At 33.9% G+C, this 16,392-nt stretch overlaps 1 protein-coding gene across 4 annotated transcripts in view; it reads right to left on the minus strand.

The window, feature by feature from the left end:
• Window positions 1-356: 356 nt before the first annotated feature.
• Window positions 357-16,392, minus strand: part of DGKB (diacylglycerol kinase beta) — a 329,155-nt gene continuing 313,119 nt past the window's right edge. For all 4 annotated transcript variants that reach the window (XM_058820489.1, XM_058820474.1, XM_058820483.1 and 1 more), the window contains 3 exons: window positions 14,564-14,684; window positions 12,877-12,937; window positions 357-2,798 (listed from right to left, as the gene is read on the minus strand). In XM_058820489.1, the coding sequence (XP_058676472.1) occupies window positions 2,691-2,798; window positions 12,877-12,937; window positions 14,564-14,684 (290 nt within the window). In that variant the 3' untranslated portion in view covers window positions 357-2,690. The remainder of the gene's footprint in view (window positions 2,799-12,876; window positions 12,938-14,563; window positions 14,685-16,392) is intronic.

The following is a 16,392-nucleotide window of genomic DNA, read 5'->3' on the forward strand; positions in this document are numbered from 1 at the left end:
TAAGTTTTTCTCTTCACCACCAATACTTTCACCCTGAGAATGGTTTTAAGTTATTAGAGGCCATGCTAAAAAATCCCCCAACAACTAAGATTAATAGAAAGACAACCTCTGCTATGGAAACTGTTAATTCAGTATAATGGCTGCTCTGTTGCAATTTGGAACAGCGAGAATTTATATTCACTGACCAGCAGATCTGATTTACTGTTTACATGTCTATTCAGAATTGAATATAATTGTATAATCCTGATGGCATGGACTCCTCTATCCCTCTTTATATAAAAAAAGTGTGTTGTGACCAACTTGCTATCACAGACTGACACATTTAAAATTGCATACATTATTTAGTAATAGCTTATGTATAATTTTATTTGTTTTCAGAGTTACAATGTTCATGAGATAATCATAGAGAACACATTATATATTATTGTTAAACACATTTTTGCCACAAAAAGTTGAGAGCATTGGTAGAAAATCCTATGTCAAGTTATGTGAAAATATTTATCACCTGTAACCATAATTTCATAAAACCAATATACACTTAACATAATATTATATCAGCAAATTCCTTCTTTTTGCAAATAACCTTTGCTCTATACTTATGCATGTTTGTAGTTCAGTGCATCAAATGCTTCTGTGTGTGTGTGTGTCTGCAATGCACAGGAAAAATACTAGTTTACTCCTATGGTAACTGTAAATGTCAACACCACTGGACCCAAGAATGGTGAATACAAGATCTTAATTTTAGCGAATAATCACCTTCATATTTTTCTACCTAATGCTGAACAAAACATTAATTGGCATTTACCTCCTAATGTTTACAGAACATAGACTGTATATTTCAAAGACATAATCCTTACCAACTATATACTGACTTTTATTTTAATGTCTATTATATAAATTAGGACTCTGTTGAATTCTTATACTGAGAAACAAATGATAGTAACTTTATTTAAATACATGCACAGTACCGTGCACTACAGCATGACGAAGTATTATTTTTAAAATGGATGAATGAATCAATAGAAAAATAGATTTAATAAATAATTAAAATGTTAAAGTCTGGATAAAAACGGGAAATCATGCATTACAAGCAAAATTTTATTTTTTCCTTGTTTTTTATGAAATCTCTGAGAACTTAAGACATGCAGAGCTGAGAAGCAGCTCACTCTGAACAAAGAACAATGTAAAGACTGCACAAAAAGTTTTGTTTGAGATTGTTTATATGCAAGACTGAAAAAATTTGCCATTCTTCGACTTCCCTTCAACATTAGACAGTGCTGTGCAAACCTCAGACAAATCCCTGTATTATGATTTCTAAGCTGTTAGGAAGTCTCTCAGAGAGCTAAGAAAGTTAAAACCTGAGCAACTGCCTCACCAAAATTTATGATAAGAAATGTCTGGATTTCAGAGAGCAAACTACAAAATGGTAATAGACAACAGGTCATCATTTCCTTGAGAGATTAACTTAGGGGATGAGTAATTATGGATAGCATAAATTTATAAATTATTATGACAGGAAAAGATATGTTTAATTTTCTAATATTTAGAGTTTGTATCTATGTCTCAATATTTAGCATATGTTACTATGTCAATCAACTCATGAAACAATGAAAAGGGAATATTTACTTGAAATTAATTTAATGTTTTTCCCTACCCAAACATTTGTCTGGACATTGACAATGCAATCAAAAGAACTGTAAATTTTCAGAAGTGAATCTACTCCAGTGAGTTTGATTAATTATGCATTAACCCATTTCTCTGAAGCATCCTTCACTAAATCTTTGGTGGGAAATGCACTTTAATTAGGCATGAGCTTTGGTTATTTGTGTGCATATGCACTATGCTATTGGTCTATGTGGAGAATGATTTAAAGTTTGCCATGTTACAGAGATGTACTGCTCATGAAAATAATTCTAGGCTTTCAACAAACACTGATGGCTAGTTTTGCAATTATTATTATCTTCACTCAGCACGATCTTAGTCCCATAGTTTTTGCTCAAACTTTCATCAACTTTTAATCTTAACAAAAGCTTACTCTAACTTACACAAGAACAATCATGATCATTAATACTGTGCATATTGTTAGATGTTTTCAGCAGGTACAGTTACACATGTACATAGGAGTTATCAGAATAACTTACAGGATTTTAATACTTAGTTGAATAAAAATATTCTCAGGGTAGAAAGAAATGATAAACTAAAAATAATGGCTAAGGAGACTTGCAATGATTCTACTCTGAAACAGGTCAGACTGACTATTCATCTAAAGATGTTTGATTGAAGAGATATTATTGAACTTATGGCATATGGTTATTGTAGTAGAAAAAGCTGAAACAGAAAAGAGAGAAAATCAAATTATCCATGACATTCTCTTCCCGTATTCCATGGCAGAATAAGACCACAGATAAGTAAATGGTAATGCATGCAACAAAAAATATGCTGTATCACTGTATGTAAACATCTGCTTTCATCATGCAAAATGCCTACAAAACTGTGACAACATCTTTTTCTAGTAGCATAGTTTTACATCAGCTCAGCTACAGAACAGTTAAACCAAAATCCAAGATTTTGCAAATAGAAGATATTCTAAAATTCTTGAAAGATTTCCAGCATAAATATTCCAAAGCCCAACAAAGCTAATTGGTTTTTTGTTGTTGTTGTTTGTTTTTTTTAAACTAAACTACATAGGCTTATTCCTTGCTGTGGTTCCTTGTTCTTTTGATGATAGAAGAGAAAAGACCAGTTTTTGGAGGTGGTCCCATCAACATGGGGGCTTGGTTCTTGTGAGTAATTTTTATCTGGGGAAGAAAGAAGAAAAACAGAGTTATCCCTTGAGCTAGTTCAGTTCCAACTATCTGAGATGCCTGATTTATCTTTATACATAACTTCCAGACCTGCATTGTTTAATCCAATCTGAAAGGAAAATACCTGTTTGGTTTTTTTATGAATGATGTTCCATACTCAGTAGATCAATCTATGTGTAATAGTTTTTCTGCAAATAGTTTAAATTATTTGCAAAAAAATATTAATAAACACATGCAATAAAATACATGCCAATATACAATCTTACTTTTTGAGTGTGGGATTTATTGCTGGCTGTTGAGGAAGAATTTAAAAGTTGGAAAGAACATACATGCTGACAGACCAAGCTGTTGCCTATTATTAAGATATAAGCTATGTATTTACATGCTTTATTTATACATCTAATCAAGCTGTACTCTTTTACCACAGGACAGTACTTAATTTCAAAACAGCCATGGTGAACAAAAGTATAAAGTTAATACACATGAAAAAGTTCAAAAATATGAACTAGCATTCTAATTTGTTAATTAATTGTTAATAGAAAAGACTCAAATATTGAAAAGACTATTTAAAACACTTTGTAATACTGCTCTAAAGCCACCCGTTTTGATTTCTTTGATATAGAACTACGAATCACCTTAAATGAGACAACCTTAAAGTAGATTATGTCTGCAATTTTCTCTAATTCAAGTCTAAATTAGAGAAGACATTTTATGAATGTATGCTATGCTCAAAGCTAATTGAAAGCAATTATCAAAGTGGCATTTTGTCTGTGACTTTAAGATACATTGTAAGATAATAAATGATTCTCATTATGTAATAAAAAGGTCACATCTTGCCTTTGGGCTAGTGACGTTAGGAGTTTTTCAAAAGCAATCCGAGACATTTTCTTTAGTGAACTACGACTAATACAAGAACCATCACTTATTAAATATCAGTTGTCACCTGCATAGTACCCACATCAGAGATGGGTATCTGTTTCAAAAAGAAACACCACCTCATTAAAAACTGGAAAAATATATCTCTTAAAGTGCATACCTGACATTTTCAAGCTAAAATGAATATCCTTCACTTGTCATTCACTAATAGTAAATGAAACAAAAAATGTATGTCACGTGGAGAGGCTCATTAAAATATAGATCAGGACATTTCTTGGGGTGGAAATTTACTTTACAATGTAAGAAGACAGAAACATAAAAATCTCAAAAGACTCTGTGTCTTGGTTTAACTCTATTAGAGCCTTTACTTTACTCTCCAAATGCTCATTTTCATGCCACCTTAGTTCATTAACTTCAAATTTCACGTGGGACCTCTTTTTGTCAACACTATTCATTAGTATCGAATATAGCATATGGGGGGTTCTTGGCAATTTAGATTGCTTTCACATGGATAATAACTCTGGCTTTCAAAGACTGGCACCAATATATTTTCTCGCAATAAATTCTGCTTCAGGCATCACTTGGAAGCCAAATCTGTACTTGGGGTAAGCTGGCATTATTCCATTGATGTCAGTACCAGCTGATGATCTGGTCCTGGAAAATTGCCTATTTTTGTAACTTCCACATGCTTCATAAGACGTATTTTGGGGATCAGGAGCAGTGATGATATCAACCTGATCCTGAGGATCATGACATGAAGTAACCTACAGCTGGTGTGAGTGAATTTTTCAAGTCATAAAGGGTAAAATCTTGCTTATTGCAAGACTTGGCCATGATGTGGCAGTAGGAATGCCTTTAAGTTTCCTTTCTGAGGTAAAACAGTAATTCCATCCTAAAGTGAATAAAAGAGCAAAGCTCAAAAGACGGCTTTAGTAGGAAGGGGTGAGTAATCCTTAGACCCTGTACAGATTGCGTGTCGGGTTGGGGCTGTTCAATGCTCCTCAGGATGAATGCAATTACATACTGAGTAAATGTTTATCATTTGTAATGTTCTTTCTTGGCTTGAGCCATCTGTTTCAGAGACCACAACCTCTTCAGTGTGTTGCTTCCTATCAGCTGAGATCAGCTAACATGCCTGAACATGATTAACCACTACCATGCATGGGGATGAGTCCTATATGACTCTCTCCAAGACACATTTTCAACTGTTATAAATAGGCACAATTCCAATAGTGTAAAATATTTCGCATTCTGAAAATGCCACAATAAAGTGTAAATTTAAAGTATATTTTTTCATTTAGTCATGGTCGTGTCTATTAACATTGCATTGGTTAACAATGATAAACATCAATTCCTCACTTTCCTGCCCTACAAAATTAAATAAATTGAAACATCTTATTTTTGGCTGATGCAAAAAGATCAGTATGTTTCTGAACCATTGCAGTACTGTGCCTGAAGAACGCTAATTTTGTCTTTCTCAATACTCTCAGGCACTGCATTTCTGCCCTGGTCTCTCACTTCTGCTTCTGTTCTCATACTGGCAGCACTGCCAGAGCTGGAGCTGTGAGTTTGGGTGACAAGTGACAGTGCTCACTTCAAGATGGGAATAAGCACTGAGGATCTCAGACAGAGAAACAGTGTTGTAGGTCAAAGTAGGACCTAACATTGAAAGTGCTCTATGGGAGGACAAAAAGAGAGCAAGAGAGAGAAAGAGAGACATCTTTACTTAGAAGCAACAGAGACTTTGTTAAGTCAAAAATTCCTACTTACAGCTCTATAGAGATTCTCTGTGTGTGTACAGGGAAGTGTCTAAAGACTAAAATTTACCTTTCAGTTTCTCTTCCATTCATAAAGCATCTTCATGTCTTTTTTAGTAGAAACAGAATCATAAAAGTTTTAAAAAAAGACCCTTCTTTAAAATTTTTAATGTTTCCTAAATTTACCTGTGAATTACATATACACATGCACATGAGGAAAAGAGATAGCACAGACAAAAATCCAGAAAGCTAAAATCTAACCTAATGTATTTTTAGGAGTTGATAATATATACTTATAGAAATTACTACGCAATTCTGGAAAACAATTTTTGAGATCACTTACTCAATTTATTGAAAATAGTAATAACTTAAGGGTAATATAAAGAACATTTTAAACATAAATTGAGTGCCTGAACTGCTGCTGGAAGGAAAGCAAAACAAAACCAAACAAACACACAACCACCCCAAAAAATCCTAGCCAACCAAAAAAACACCCTCAAAACAACAATTCCCCCCAAACAAACATCAACAAAAACCCCCAAAAAATCAACAAAAACCAAACAAAAAAATCCTCACAACAAAAACCCAAACCTGACCCAAACAAAAAAAACACCAACAAACAAACAAAAATCCCCAAACAAACAAGAAATTATTTTACATACTTGGCATAAATTTATATTTAAAAACAGACAAAATCAGAAAATAATAGAATTCCACTTTGGGGGTAAGTTTGTAGCCACCTGAATTGCTAGGATACCATGGATTTTTTTTTGTAAGCCTGCTCCACAACGTTCTAGGCTAAACTTAAAGTGTTGAAGCCAATGACAAACCTCTTATTCACTAACAGAAGCCAAGATTTTATCCCATGAGAGTTGGTATATATAGTAAATATTTATCTAGCAGAAAAATCTTGCATTTGCAGAAATTACCTTTCTAGTATTAGAAAGTAGGTCCAATGATTGTATTCATGGCAATAAACACCAGGTCAAATTGAAAGATCATAATTCTCAAAAGAAGAGATGATAATATCTCCCTATATGTCATAGAAAATTTTGTGATAAGCCTGAATTTTTGATACTAAAAATACTTCAAAATGCATAAACCAGGCCTTTACTTGTTTTAGGAGCAGGTTAGAGTTTCAAAATTGCCTTGAAGCCACATGAATATCCACTAAATGAAATGCAGTGAGCATAAAAAATTTTAGCATGATAACACTATCTTTTAGGTCAGTCAGTTTTACTTTCATGTTCCTTTTTCTGCAGTATATGCTAGTTACCTTTATGCTTCAAAGAATGCCTAAACATTTACTATGTAATATTTCAGAAGACATCGTGCTATAAATGCAGAGTCTAAAGTATTGCACTAGCTGACAATAGGAAACTGGAAACAGAGCTAATCAGCTCTGCTTATAAAATTTCAATTAAGGTTAAATAAATTATTACTGTATTTAAAGACAGGGGGAAACACTGCCAGAAAAAAAAACAGCCTTATCCAACTGGATCTTTTAGTTTATGGTCACTTTTTTACATGTTCTCAGCAGGGTTTAGATGTTGGTTGTTTTTAGTGTAAGTAAGTGGGTTTTCTCACAGTCTAGATACCCAAATGCTGCTCCTCTTACAGGAAATGGAGGGATGCAACTCCTCTATACCACAGGAGTGCCAAATAATTTTATCTTCCTTAGGTGATCAAGAGTGTATGGGGAATCATGTTACAAATCAGAGTGATAGAACGTAGGCACTGCTGAGCAAAATTAAACTGTGACTTGCATCATGTGGCATTTCGGGCAAAATCTCTCAGATCTAGACTAGTTGTTTTAAAAGCGTTATGCAACACATCTTAAATAAATTTCTAAACAATATTATTGTGCAAGGTGCAATCAAATCTAATCAGTTTGGCATTAATTAAGCTCTAATAATATACTCTAGTCTCTCTCCTAAGTAGTGTGATCCGTTTCCCCTTCACACAGGTAGATTGGAAAACATTACGGTGTCATCATAATTTTTAAACATACTGAGAAAATGACAGAGCTGCAAAATTAAAATAAATGATTAATGGCATTTTTTTCATGTTTTGTACTAATAGGTATCACTGAGGTTTTAAATTAATAGAGCTGTCAGCTCAGGGTTGTTACAGATCCAGTGCAGAACTAAAATGGAAATTATGTATTCCACAGATACCTAAAGATGACACTCTGGAATATTTTAAATTTTAATTAGTAGGTGCAATTGTTTTTCCCCCTCCTCCCTAAAACCACTGCAAATTAATTGGCAATTAGTCACAACTAATTCTTTTCTTAACAATCTGAACTGGAAAGAAAGGTGTACTACATGCTAGAGTATTTGTCTGGGGTGCAGAAAGCACACATGCAGTAAATTGCTTTGTCAATTACAAAAACTACTGTTGTGAAATTAAGAAAAAATATGCATACATAAACAAAAATAATTAAATTAAACAGCAGTGTACCTGTGACCACAAAAAATAATGCCCAGCTGCAAAATAAAATGTTAAAAACTCAATAAATCAATCTGGCCTTGGAACAGAATGCACACTGCTGCTCAAAAGGGAAAAAAAGTGCAGCATTTTTGTATAACATCAAAAATCTTCTCTACTGATTTCCATTTTTGGGTTAACTATGTGGCAATTGGCGAACATTCTATTGAAATCAGCCACCATAGCTAGGACCCAGCACCTGTTTGCTCTAAAGTGGCAGGTGCAGTAGGTCAAATTCTCTCATTATAAAGACCTGATAAGAAAATACTGCTACAACCAGAGACATGGAAAAAAGATACTTTACAGACTAAGTCTAGAATACAGCTGCAGCTGCTTCATGTGATGTGTGAGGTAGTGGAGACAATGAATCTCTATAAAAGAAATCTGTAACTCTTTTAGTTTTCTCACTTTGCTCTGGCACACAGTGATTATCAATAAAAGCTTGGTTTGGTTTGAGTTCTTGTTTCTCTCTTCATTTAACTACAAGACAGTAGGATCCCTGGGCCCTGGCTCATCACCTCTCTACGGACCAAAGGAAAATCTGGACAGAAACCACTCATTCAAAACTGATTTTTAAGGTACATTCAAATGACAGTGTTTTGAAATGCTAATTTTGTGTAACATTATTCCATTACTTAGTCAAACTATCAGTAAACAATCAGGAAACAATTCTGAAAATACTGTGTCTCAGATACCTGTGAAACTGTGTTTTTGGCAATCCATTAGATTAGCTCTGAATATGGGTTTTTATTTTTGTTTCTTTATTTAAGCAATATTCTTGCATCTTCTATAGACATTTCTTTCTTCTACTTTTAATCTAGTGTTTCTAGAAGCTTGACACTCTTTCAGATATCATGCCAAGCAAGTCAGGAATAGATGAAAGAACATAAATTGCAGTTATTTCTAATTAGGATGGAACATTGCTATAGATTTTTTCAAAACATTGCTAATAATTTATGTAGCTAAATTGAAAGATTACTTTTCTTAAAAAAAACCCCTGATGGCTAAAGCTAGAAGTTTATTGAATTAACTTGAGAGTCTTTGAAGTTTCATTACTATTAATGACCTGTTTGGAGATCAGGTGAAGCCATAGATATCTTTCATGTTGCTATATTTGTCTGGGAGAGCTCTGATAGAATTTCTTCCTCAGCTAATCAGACAAGATGTTTAACATAATATTAACATTATCATCTTTCCTTCTCCCAAAGAGTCTTCTATTAAAAAAAAAAAACAAAACAGTGAAAACAATACAATTTGATGCTCAGATGCTTCATCTTATACCAGAGCAGACTGACTTTGTTAGACACTGCATTCTGCATGTGTTCAACATACTGAATAATTCTGGATGACAGATTTTTACACCAAGCCACTCACACTTTTAAGAATGCACAAAACCTACATGAGTGTGTACCTGCTCTCCTGTATGGATGATAGGTGCATAAGCAATGTATCATAAAAGATTTTAAAAGAAACACACAACTATTTGTTTACTCCTAAAATTGACCACAGAAAGGAAAAATCATAGATCACAGCTTCTGGAGAACCACTGCATTATCTACCACATTCCACAGTATTTTCTCAGAGCTCACAGCATCATTTTGGAGGAGCATGGCCTCCAAATGCATGAGAAAGAACAGGGTCAGCAACTCATGCTGTTTGTGTGAAACTTTTCTCCCAGTCAGAAAGGAGAAGCCACAAAGAGAAACATGCTGGTTCCTTCCACAGGAAGTAAACTTCCAAGCCTGCACGTGCAGGCTGTATCCTATACACAACAGGGATTTGAGGCCAAACTTGTTTTCCTGAATAGGCATAATAGAAAAGCAGGAGAATTTTGATCAGGTTGAACTTAATTTCTTGAAAAATCATTTGGAAAATACTCTCATTTATATCAAAACCTGAAGCAATGCAGAAAAGTACTTTTGAGCTTAAGTACTTGCAAGCTGGGCAAGAGTTGATTCAACTCATGCTGATTCTATGAACTTCTTTCTCACTTAGTCTCTTTATATTTATATTATAGTCTCTATAATATTTATAGGTCAGTTCTTAACACTACTGAAATTCCTAAGATACCAAAAAAAGTGTGTTATTTCAACTTCATAAAAGATAGTTGAAGGGGGAAAGATAGCAGGTTTTGTTTTTTGCTGTTTGTTTTTTTTTAACAATAGCTTTCTTGCTGGAACACAAAAGAATCAAAAACCTGAGGCTCAGCTGCCGTGTCTCACTGATGTGTGCAACCTAACAAGGTGCAGACTTCTCTCTCCTAAAACTAGTGAGATGGTATATCCAAACACAGCTTTTTTCCTTCAAACAACATCGCTAGTAAACTAATAAGTGCCTTGCCTCAGCATCCTAATGCGAGAAGAGGTAGCCTGGGAATGTCTCCCCTTGTCTCTGCACAAGGCAGGAATGTAAGCATCTTTATATACAGGCCTCGATTTCTGATAATGACTAGAGAAAGAAACTTCCTAAGAGGCAAAAGGAAAGGAAAGCCAAACTATCACAAGTGTCTAGGGAACTTTATAGAGAATTGCTTATCTGGCCATGATGATTTTTTTTTCTCATTTAAAAATGTGTCACTATACATTTGATTTCATTTTGGGAGAGAATGACAGTTTTTTCTCTAAAAAAAGACAAACCTAATGATTTTTATATTGGCCTCCTTATTAGTTTTCTGAAATTTGAGCCCTTGCTGGCTCAAATGACTGATTACATAGCTGACTAAGCCTAAAGAATGATTTTGATTTTCTGGGGGTTTTGTACAGACTCTGGTTTGGATACACATTACAGGTATCACCCTGGTATTTACATGATCAAGCACGCTTTGGCTTCCAAACAAAGATCACTCTGAAGCACAAACAAACTCAGATATCAAATCTTGATCAAATCTATGTCTAAGGACATAGGTGGGTATTATCTTACTATTATCTAAGGAAGAATTCCTAGCCACTTTGCAGAGAACTTAAAGAAAAACCTCTACCGTAGTTAGAATTAGTGGGGAGGAAAGAGGTTTGACCATACATGTTTTTTACTTAGTAGGATGTAGGAAACAGAGTGTGGTACATTATACAAAGATGCAAGGAGCTATTACACTAAATCTGAAGTTCCTCAGCAGAAAAAACCCCACAAAAATGAATAAAATAACAAAAATTAATATTTCTATATCTTAATTCATGGAAGTGCATTGGTATAGCAAATAGTTAATGTGTTTTTTCCTCAAAGACTAAACAAGTACATTCAACAGCATGGTTTTCTTACACAGCACCAAGTATATTTTTAAAACAATGGTATAGCAAAAAGAATAGGTTCCTCAGAAGAGTATATGCCATTTCTATCCCCTTTAAAACTGGACAGCAGTAATTGTCAATAGTAATTTACTGTTTCCCTCAGGGCAGTAATTGAAATGTAAGAATTGTCTTTTTTCCCAGGTTTGTTCTCAATTGCACAGGCAGCTTCTGCTAGCATTATCAATCAGATAACAGGGATTCTGCACAGACCCCTGCAGCATCAGGACAGGAAAAAAAAAAAGCACATGTTATTGCCAGCAACCTTCCGTAAGTTCTCTTCTGTAATCTGGCAACTGAAAAATTCCATGTCTTTTTCCTGAACAAGTAACTGCTGGGTTCAGTACTGTTGCTCTGCACTGAGCCATCATTGTAGAATAGGTAAAGATAACGGTATGTCTTAACTCCAAAAGGTTTTCTGCAACAAATCTCATAAAACCCCCACTGTTCTGCTTTCACACAGTGTGTGTTTCTATGGTTCTCCTCACATTGCAGAATCTGAGCACTTCCCTAGAGAATGAGAACTCAGCATCCTTCCCACTGTTCAGTTGTACTCTATGGTGGATCTGGTAAACATGAACTATCACAACCCTCTTCTGCCATCCTAACCCACATATTGTCAGTTGCACAACTATTGGCACCTTCCTGAACATTATCCCTTTTATTTTTTGTGTAACTTTTAATTCTACCAGAGCCATAAAGCTCATGAAAGGATTTCAGTACCCTTTCTTTGAAAATTGCTCCCATTTGTAGTGGGATTTCTTCCTTGTTACAATACTATTTTGTCATATTTATAAGCTGAAGGCTATAGCAATTCATCTACTTAAAAGTACAGGTCCTCTTTAGATAACCAAAATTAGTAGAAATTAATAAGAAAACATATTAATACAATACACAGGACAGTAAAGAACTTTGATTTCATCAGCCTCCTCTCTGAAGGCCTGGTTAGCCTCTATGATTTATTGGAGAGATATGAAAACAGAGAGTTCTTACAGATACACCTTTTCTTGCATTGTCTCTAAAGAGTCACTCAAAGAACCTTCTCTGAGAAAGTTCTTATCCTAGCCTAGGCTATCCTAACCTATGCAGATTGATGTTTGTATGCCCTCACTTCCTATGTGTGGGTACTGAAACAAGAAACTAATTAATTTCCTTTATTTACCCCTTAAACTGTAAGGACTTAAAAAAACATTAGTCCTATTGTATAATTGAAGCAGAACAGTTAAGACTTCAGCTTTAATTAAAACTTTCTTGATATGAACTCTCAAAAACACAAAAGAAAAGCTTTCTAAATTTTTTAGACTAACATTAGTTACTCTCTGCATTTTAGCATCAAAACAAAGACTGAATTTTCCTCAGCAATAGAGAGACAAAATCTGATACACCATCATAAATAAATGGCCATATTGGGTAAAGGGATACTGAGACTGCACTCTTCAAGTATTTTCCAAACTTCTGAAATAGATGTCTTTTTATTCCACTCTAACCTGTGTTTGAATTCAGAATGACGAATTGAAAACGCAGGGAGTACTGAAGTATATAAAAACAGTTGAAGATGTTATTCAAGAAAACTGAGTTAATACTGATGAAAACAAATGTCTTCTAAACATAAGAGAAATATTTCTACCATTGCAAAAAAGAGGAAGAAAAATAATCAGTTGCAGTTACCGTGCAAGGAGTTTGCATCCAAGGTTCTCCATCTATCTGCATAGGCAGAGACTTGCTGGTCCTAAAGGTACAAATTTCATAATATAAGAAAAAGGAACTAGAAAAATTGATAAGTGTATTTATTGAAAAGGCACACACGTGATGGCATACAGATATAACCCTGATTCACCCTAAACTCCTTTGGAATTTCCAGTACGATTCAATATGCTTACAAATGTAACATAGTCAACTTAAAAAGCTTAGTCTGATTTTCAACGTACAAAGCAAAAACATGGCAAATACTAATGTATCTTGCTAGTAATACACTACTCTTTCATGGAAGAAGAGTCTGTAATTTGTGAAATAATGAGTGAATGACACAATAACAATAATAGTATTTTATATATATATACTATGTATATTATTCTACTATAAAGCAAATGAGAAATAAATTTTAGGTCTACCATCACTTACTACAGTCACAGTGTCTGAGTTAGACAGAACACTCACAGAGAATGAAGTTTGCACTATATTCAGAGTGTTTAACATGCCATGTTATAAATTTAAATTGTTAGCAAAGGGGCACTGATTTCAACAGAAAGATACAGACATTATTCCCTCTCCAGTTCTGGGTGTCACATTTAAGAAAAGTGTAGCAAAATGAGAACAGAAAAAAAAAATTACTACATTTATGGTCTTTTCCAACCCTGTGTATTAGAAATAGCGTGGAGTGGATAAATCTAATAATGGAAAAATTAGTGACTCATGTTGGTCAATGGAAATTCTGGCTTGGATGTTTTTTGAAAACAAACTAACATTACAAGGAATTATCCCCTATCAGCTATGGCCATAAATGAAGGAAGATTTTTTAATGACCTCTCAGTTTATAGTTCAGCAAGGGTTCCTACTTATTTTTTTTATTGTTGCTCTTCTGTTTTAGGCACATAATTGCAGAGCTTATGGGTTTAATAAATTTTGGAAAATTCTTACTGAGGAATTCTCGACTGAAAAAGAGAGGGTCAATTCCTTTTCAGTCCTTATTTAATCCAAAAGATAGAATAATTACTTTTTCCTTGTGTTCTAATTCAAGTTTACTCTATTGTGAATGTTTTTATCTTAGAAATGATAAAACACAATGAAATTAGATTACTCCACCATCATCGGCTCACACACACCAACAGATTCAATAACAGTGGCTTGTCAGAATTCGGTAAATAACAAATAAATTAAAAACAGAGCACTTTGACTTCCACAGATCAAAAAGTGCTTTACAATTACTAATTACACACTAATATTCCCTGGTGTGGTATGCATTATAAATGGGTTAAAATGTGACAAAGTAATGCTAAATTACTTTTGGCTTGAAATTGCATGGAGTATATGTCAACAATAAACCCCAAGATGTTCATGCCTTACTCCTTCTGCTCCAAATGCTTGACAATACCTCTTCATTGGACAAAATGGCACTTGAATACAACATGTGAAGACTGAATGTAAACACCCTCTTTTTAGTTTTTTGACACATTTAAAGAAAGGAAGATGTATGGGCATAGAATGTAGATGGAATAGATTAATTCCATATACAAAAATGATACTTTCACAAGAAATAATAATTATAATTATGACTGTTAAACTACAAAATAAAGTCAATACATAAAACTCCTCAGTTTCACTCCAACACTGCAGTCTAAGTTAAAGCTGCTGATACCTGATGACAACAGATGAGCACTGGGCAAGCCGTCTTCCAGCACTTTTCAGACCTGTGTATATCTGTCCCATCTCCATGGCTCCTTCCAGACCCACCACTTCCATAAGCTGGTCACTTAGATCTGCAAAAGTTGAAAAAAATCCAGATTTTGTCTGGTCAGCACTTTGAAAGCAGTCACATTGACCAATGAGAACTGACAGAAGACAAGCTAACAATAAAAGATGTGGAGAACAGAATTGGCAAAATTATTATTCCTAAGGAGAATTACAGCTTTAAGTTGGACACAACTGGGCCCTGCTATCACACAATTCTACAATATCCTAACCAAAATTATTCTGAAATAGAATAATTATACCCATGGTTACATGAAGACTAAAGAAATAATTTCATTATATGAGAAAACAAAAGATATTCCTTCACTCTGATTACCTGACACACAAAGAATGAGATGTTTACAGCGCAGAAATTTATGCTTTTTATTTTTTCAACAGATATTTAAAATCTGTAAAGAAAAAGTCAGTGCTCCAGACCCTATTGGATGCTCTTCTATACAGTACTTCCAGACAATGTGTACAGCTCTAATTCAGTCTTTACATGCATGCATTATTATGATGAGATTTTGCATTGGATCAGTGTCTTAATTAGTACAGAGATGCAATGCAAGAAGGCAGAAGAAAACATTAACTACCCACCTAGCCTTCCAAATTTGTCATGCTTGTTTGCACTGTTATATATTGTTTGCTTCACATTTCTTTTTGACTAAATAGTACTTTGCCATTAAACTTCAAAAAAAATTTAAATAAAAATTAGTTTACTTGACTTCAAGGAGTAAGAAAAGTTCTGTGTAAATTTCAGGTACAAACAGATACCTAAAGAGTAATAAGCAGTCTGCCTTGAGAAGCAGCCAAGCAAGGTAATGAAATATTATCCAGAATCAACTAGGGCGTTTTGCATGAAATGTTTTATATTCTCCTGCATAAATACATGGTGCCATGACCAAAAGGACAAGAAAAAGAAACATTTCTTTTCTAGCTGTATAATACATGTATTTTATAAATTGGCTGTTAACATTAATGTTTCCAAAAGATACAGTTTTCATTGAAGCAAAGCATTGAGATAAAATGTTAGAGTCTATCATAACACTGAAAAAAAACTTAGAAAAGAGACCACATTACTCTGTGTATTTTAAACCCCTCAACCCTTAATGAAGGTAAAATTTCATGCTAAAAATCGTATCTATGAGACTATTCCAAAGTTTCAATGGGAGTCTTTTCTGTTCACTTCTTTGGGCTTTCAATGAAGGTAATTAACTGAAAGAAGTACTGTGATGAGGGAAAAAATATATTAAAAGCAAATAGGATTTATGATCTGGATTATTCTGTTTCCAGCAGAAAATCTGATACTATCCAAAGCCTTCATTTTTCTTCTTATACTTTCTTAATATTTTCTGCTTCATTCATTTTTTCATCACTGTGAAATCAGTTCCATATAATACTAATGAAGAAAAAAAAAAACAATATTCTTGCCCATTAAGGGAAAACAATAAGATGGTCAAAAGTTTAAAATGTACAATATCATTAATTCTAGCTATATATTTTTATAGCCTGCATCCATGTAACACATGTAACCCTAATTTTGTATGTCTGGCTTTCCACTGCATTTTTTTTCTTAAAATGCTTCCCATAAGTAACATTTAAACTTAAGTGAGATTTAAATAAATGCTGCTTTTCTTGGTAGCCACAGAGACTTAACTGGGAAAGAACTACTCATTTTCAAAAATTTATATATTATAGAGGCACATCTACTTTTTAGATGTACTAAATCATTAA

The sequence above is a fragment of the Ammospiza caudacuta genome, chromosome 1 (assembly GCF_027887145.1).
Source record: "Ammospiza caudacuta isolate bAmmCau1 chromosome 1, bAmmCau1.pri, whole genome shotgun sequence".
In the NCBI taxonomy this organism is placed as follows: domain Eukaryota; kingdom Metazoa; phylum Chordata; class Aves; order Passeriformes; family Passerellidae; genus Ammospiza; species Ammospiza caudacuta.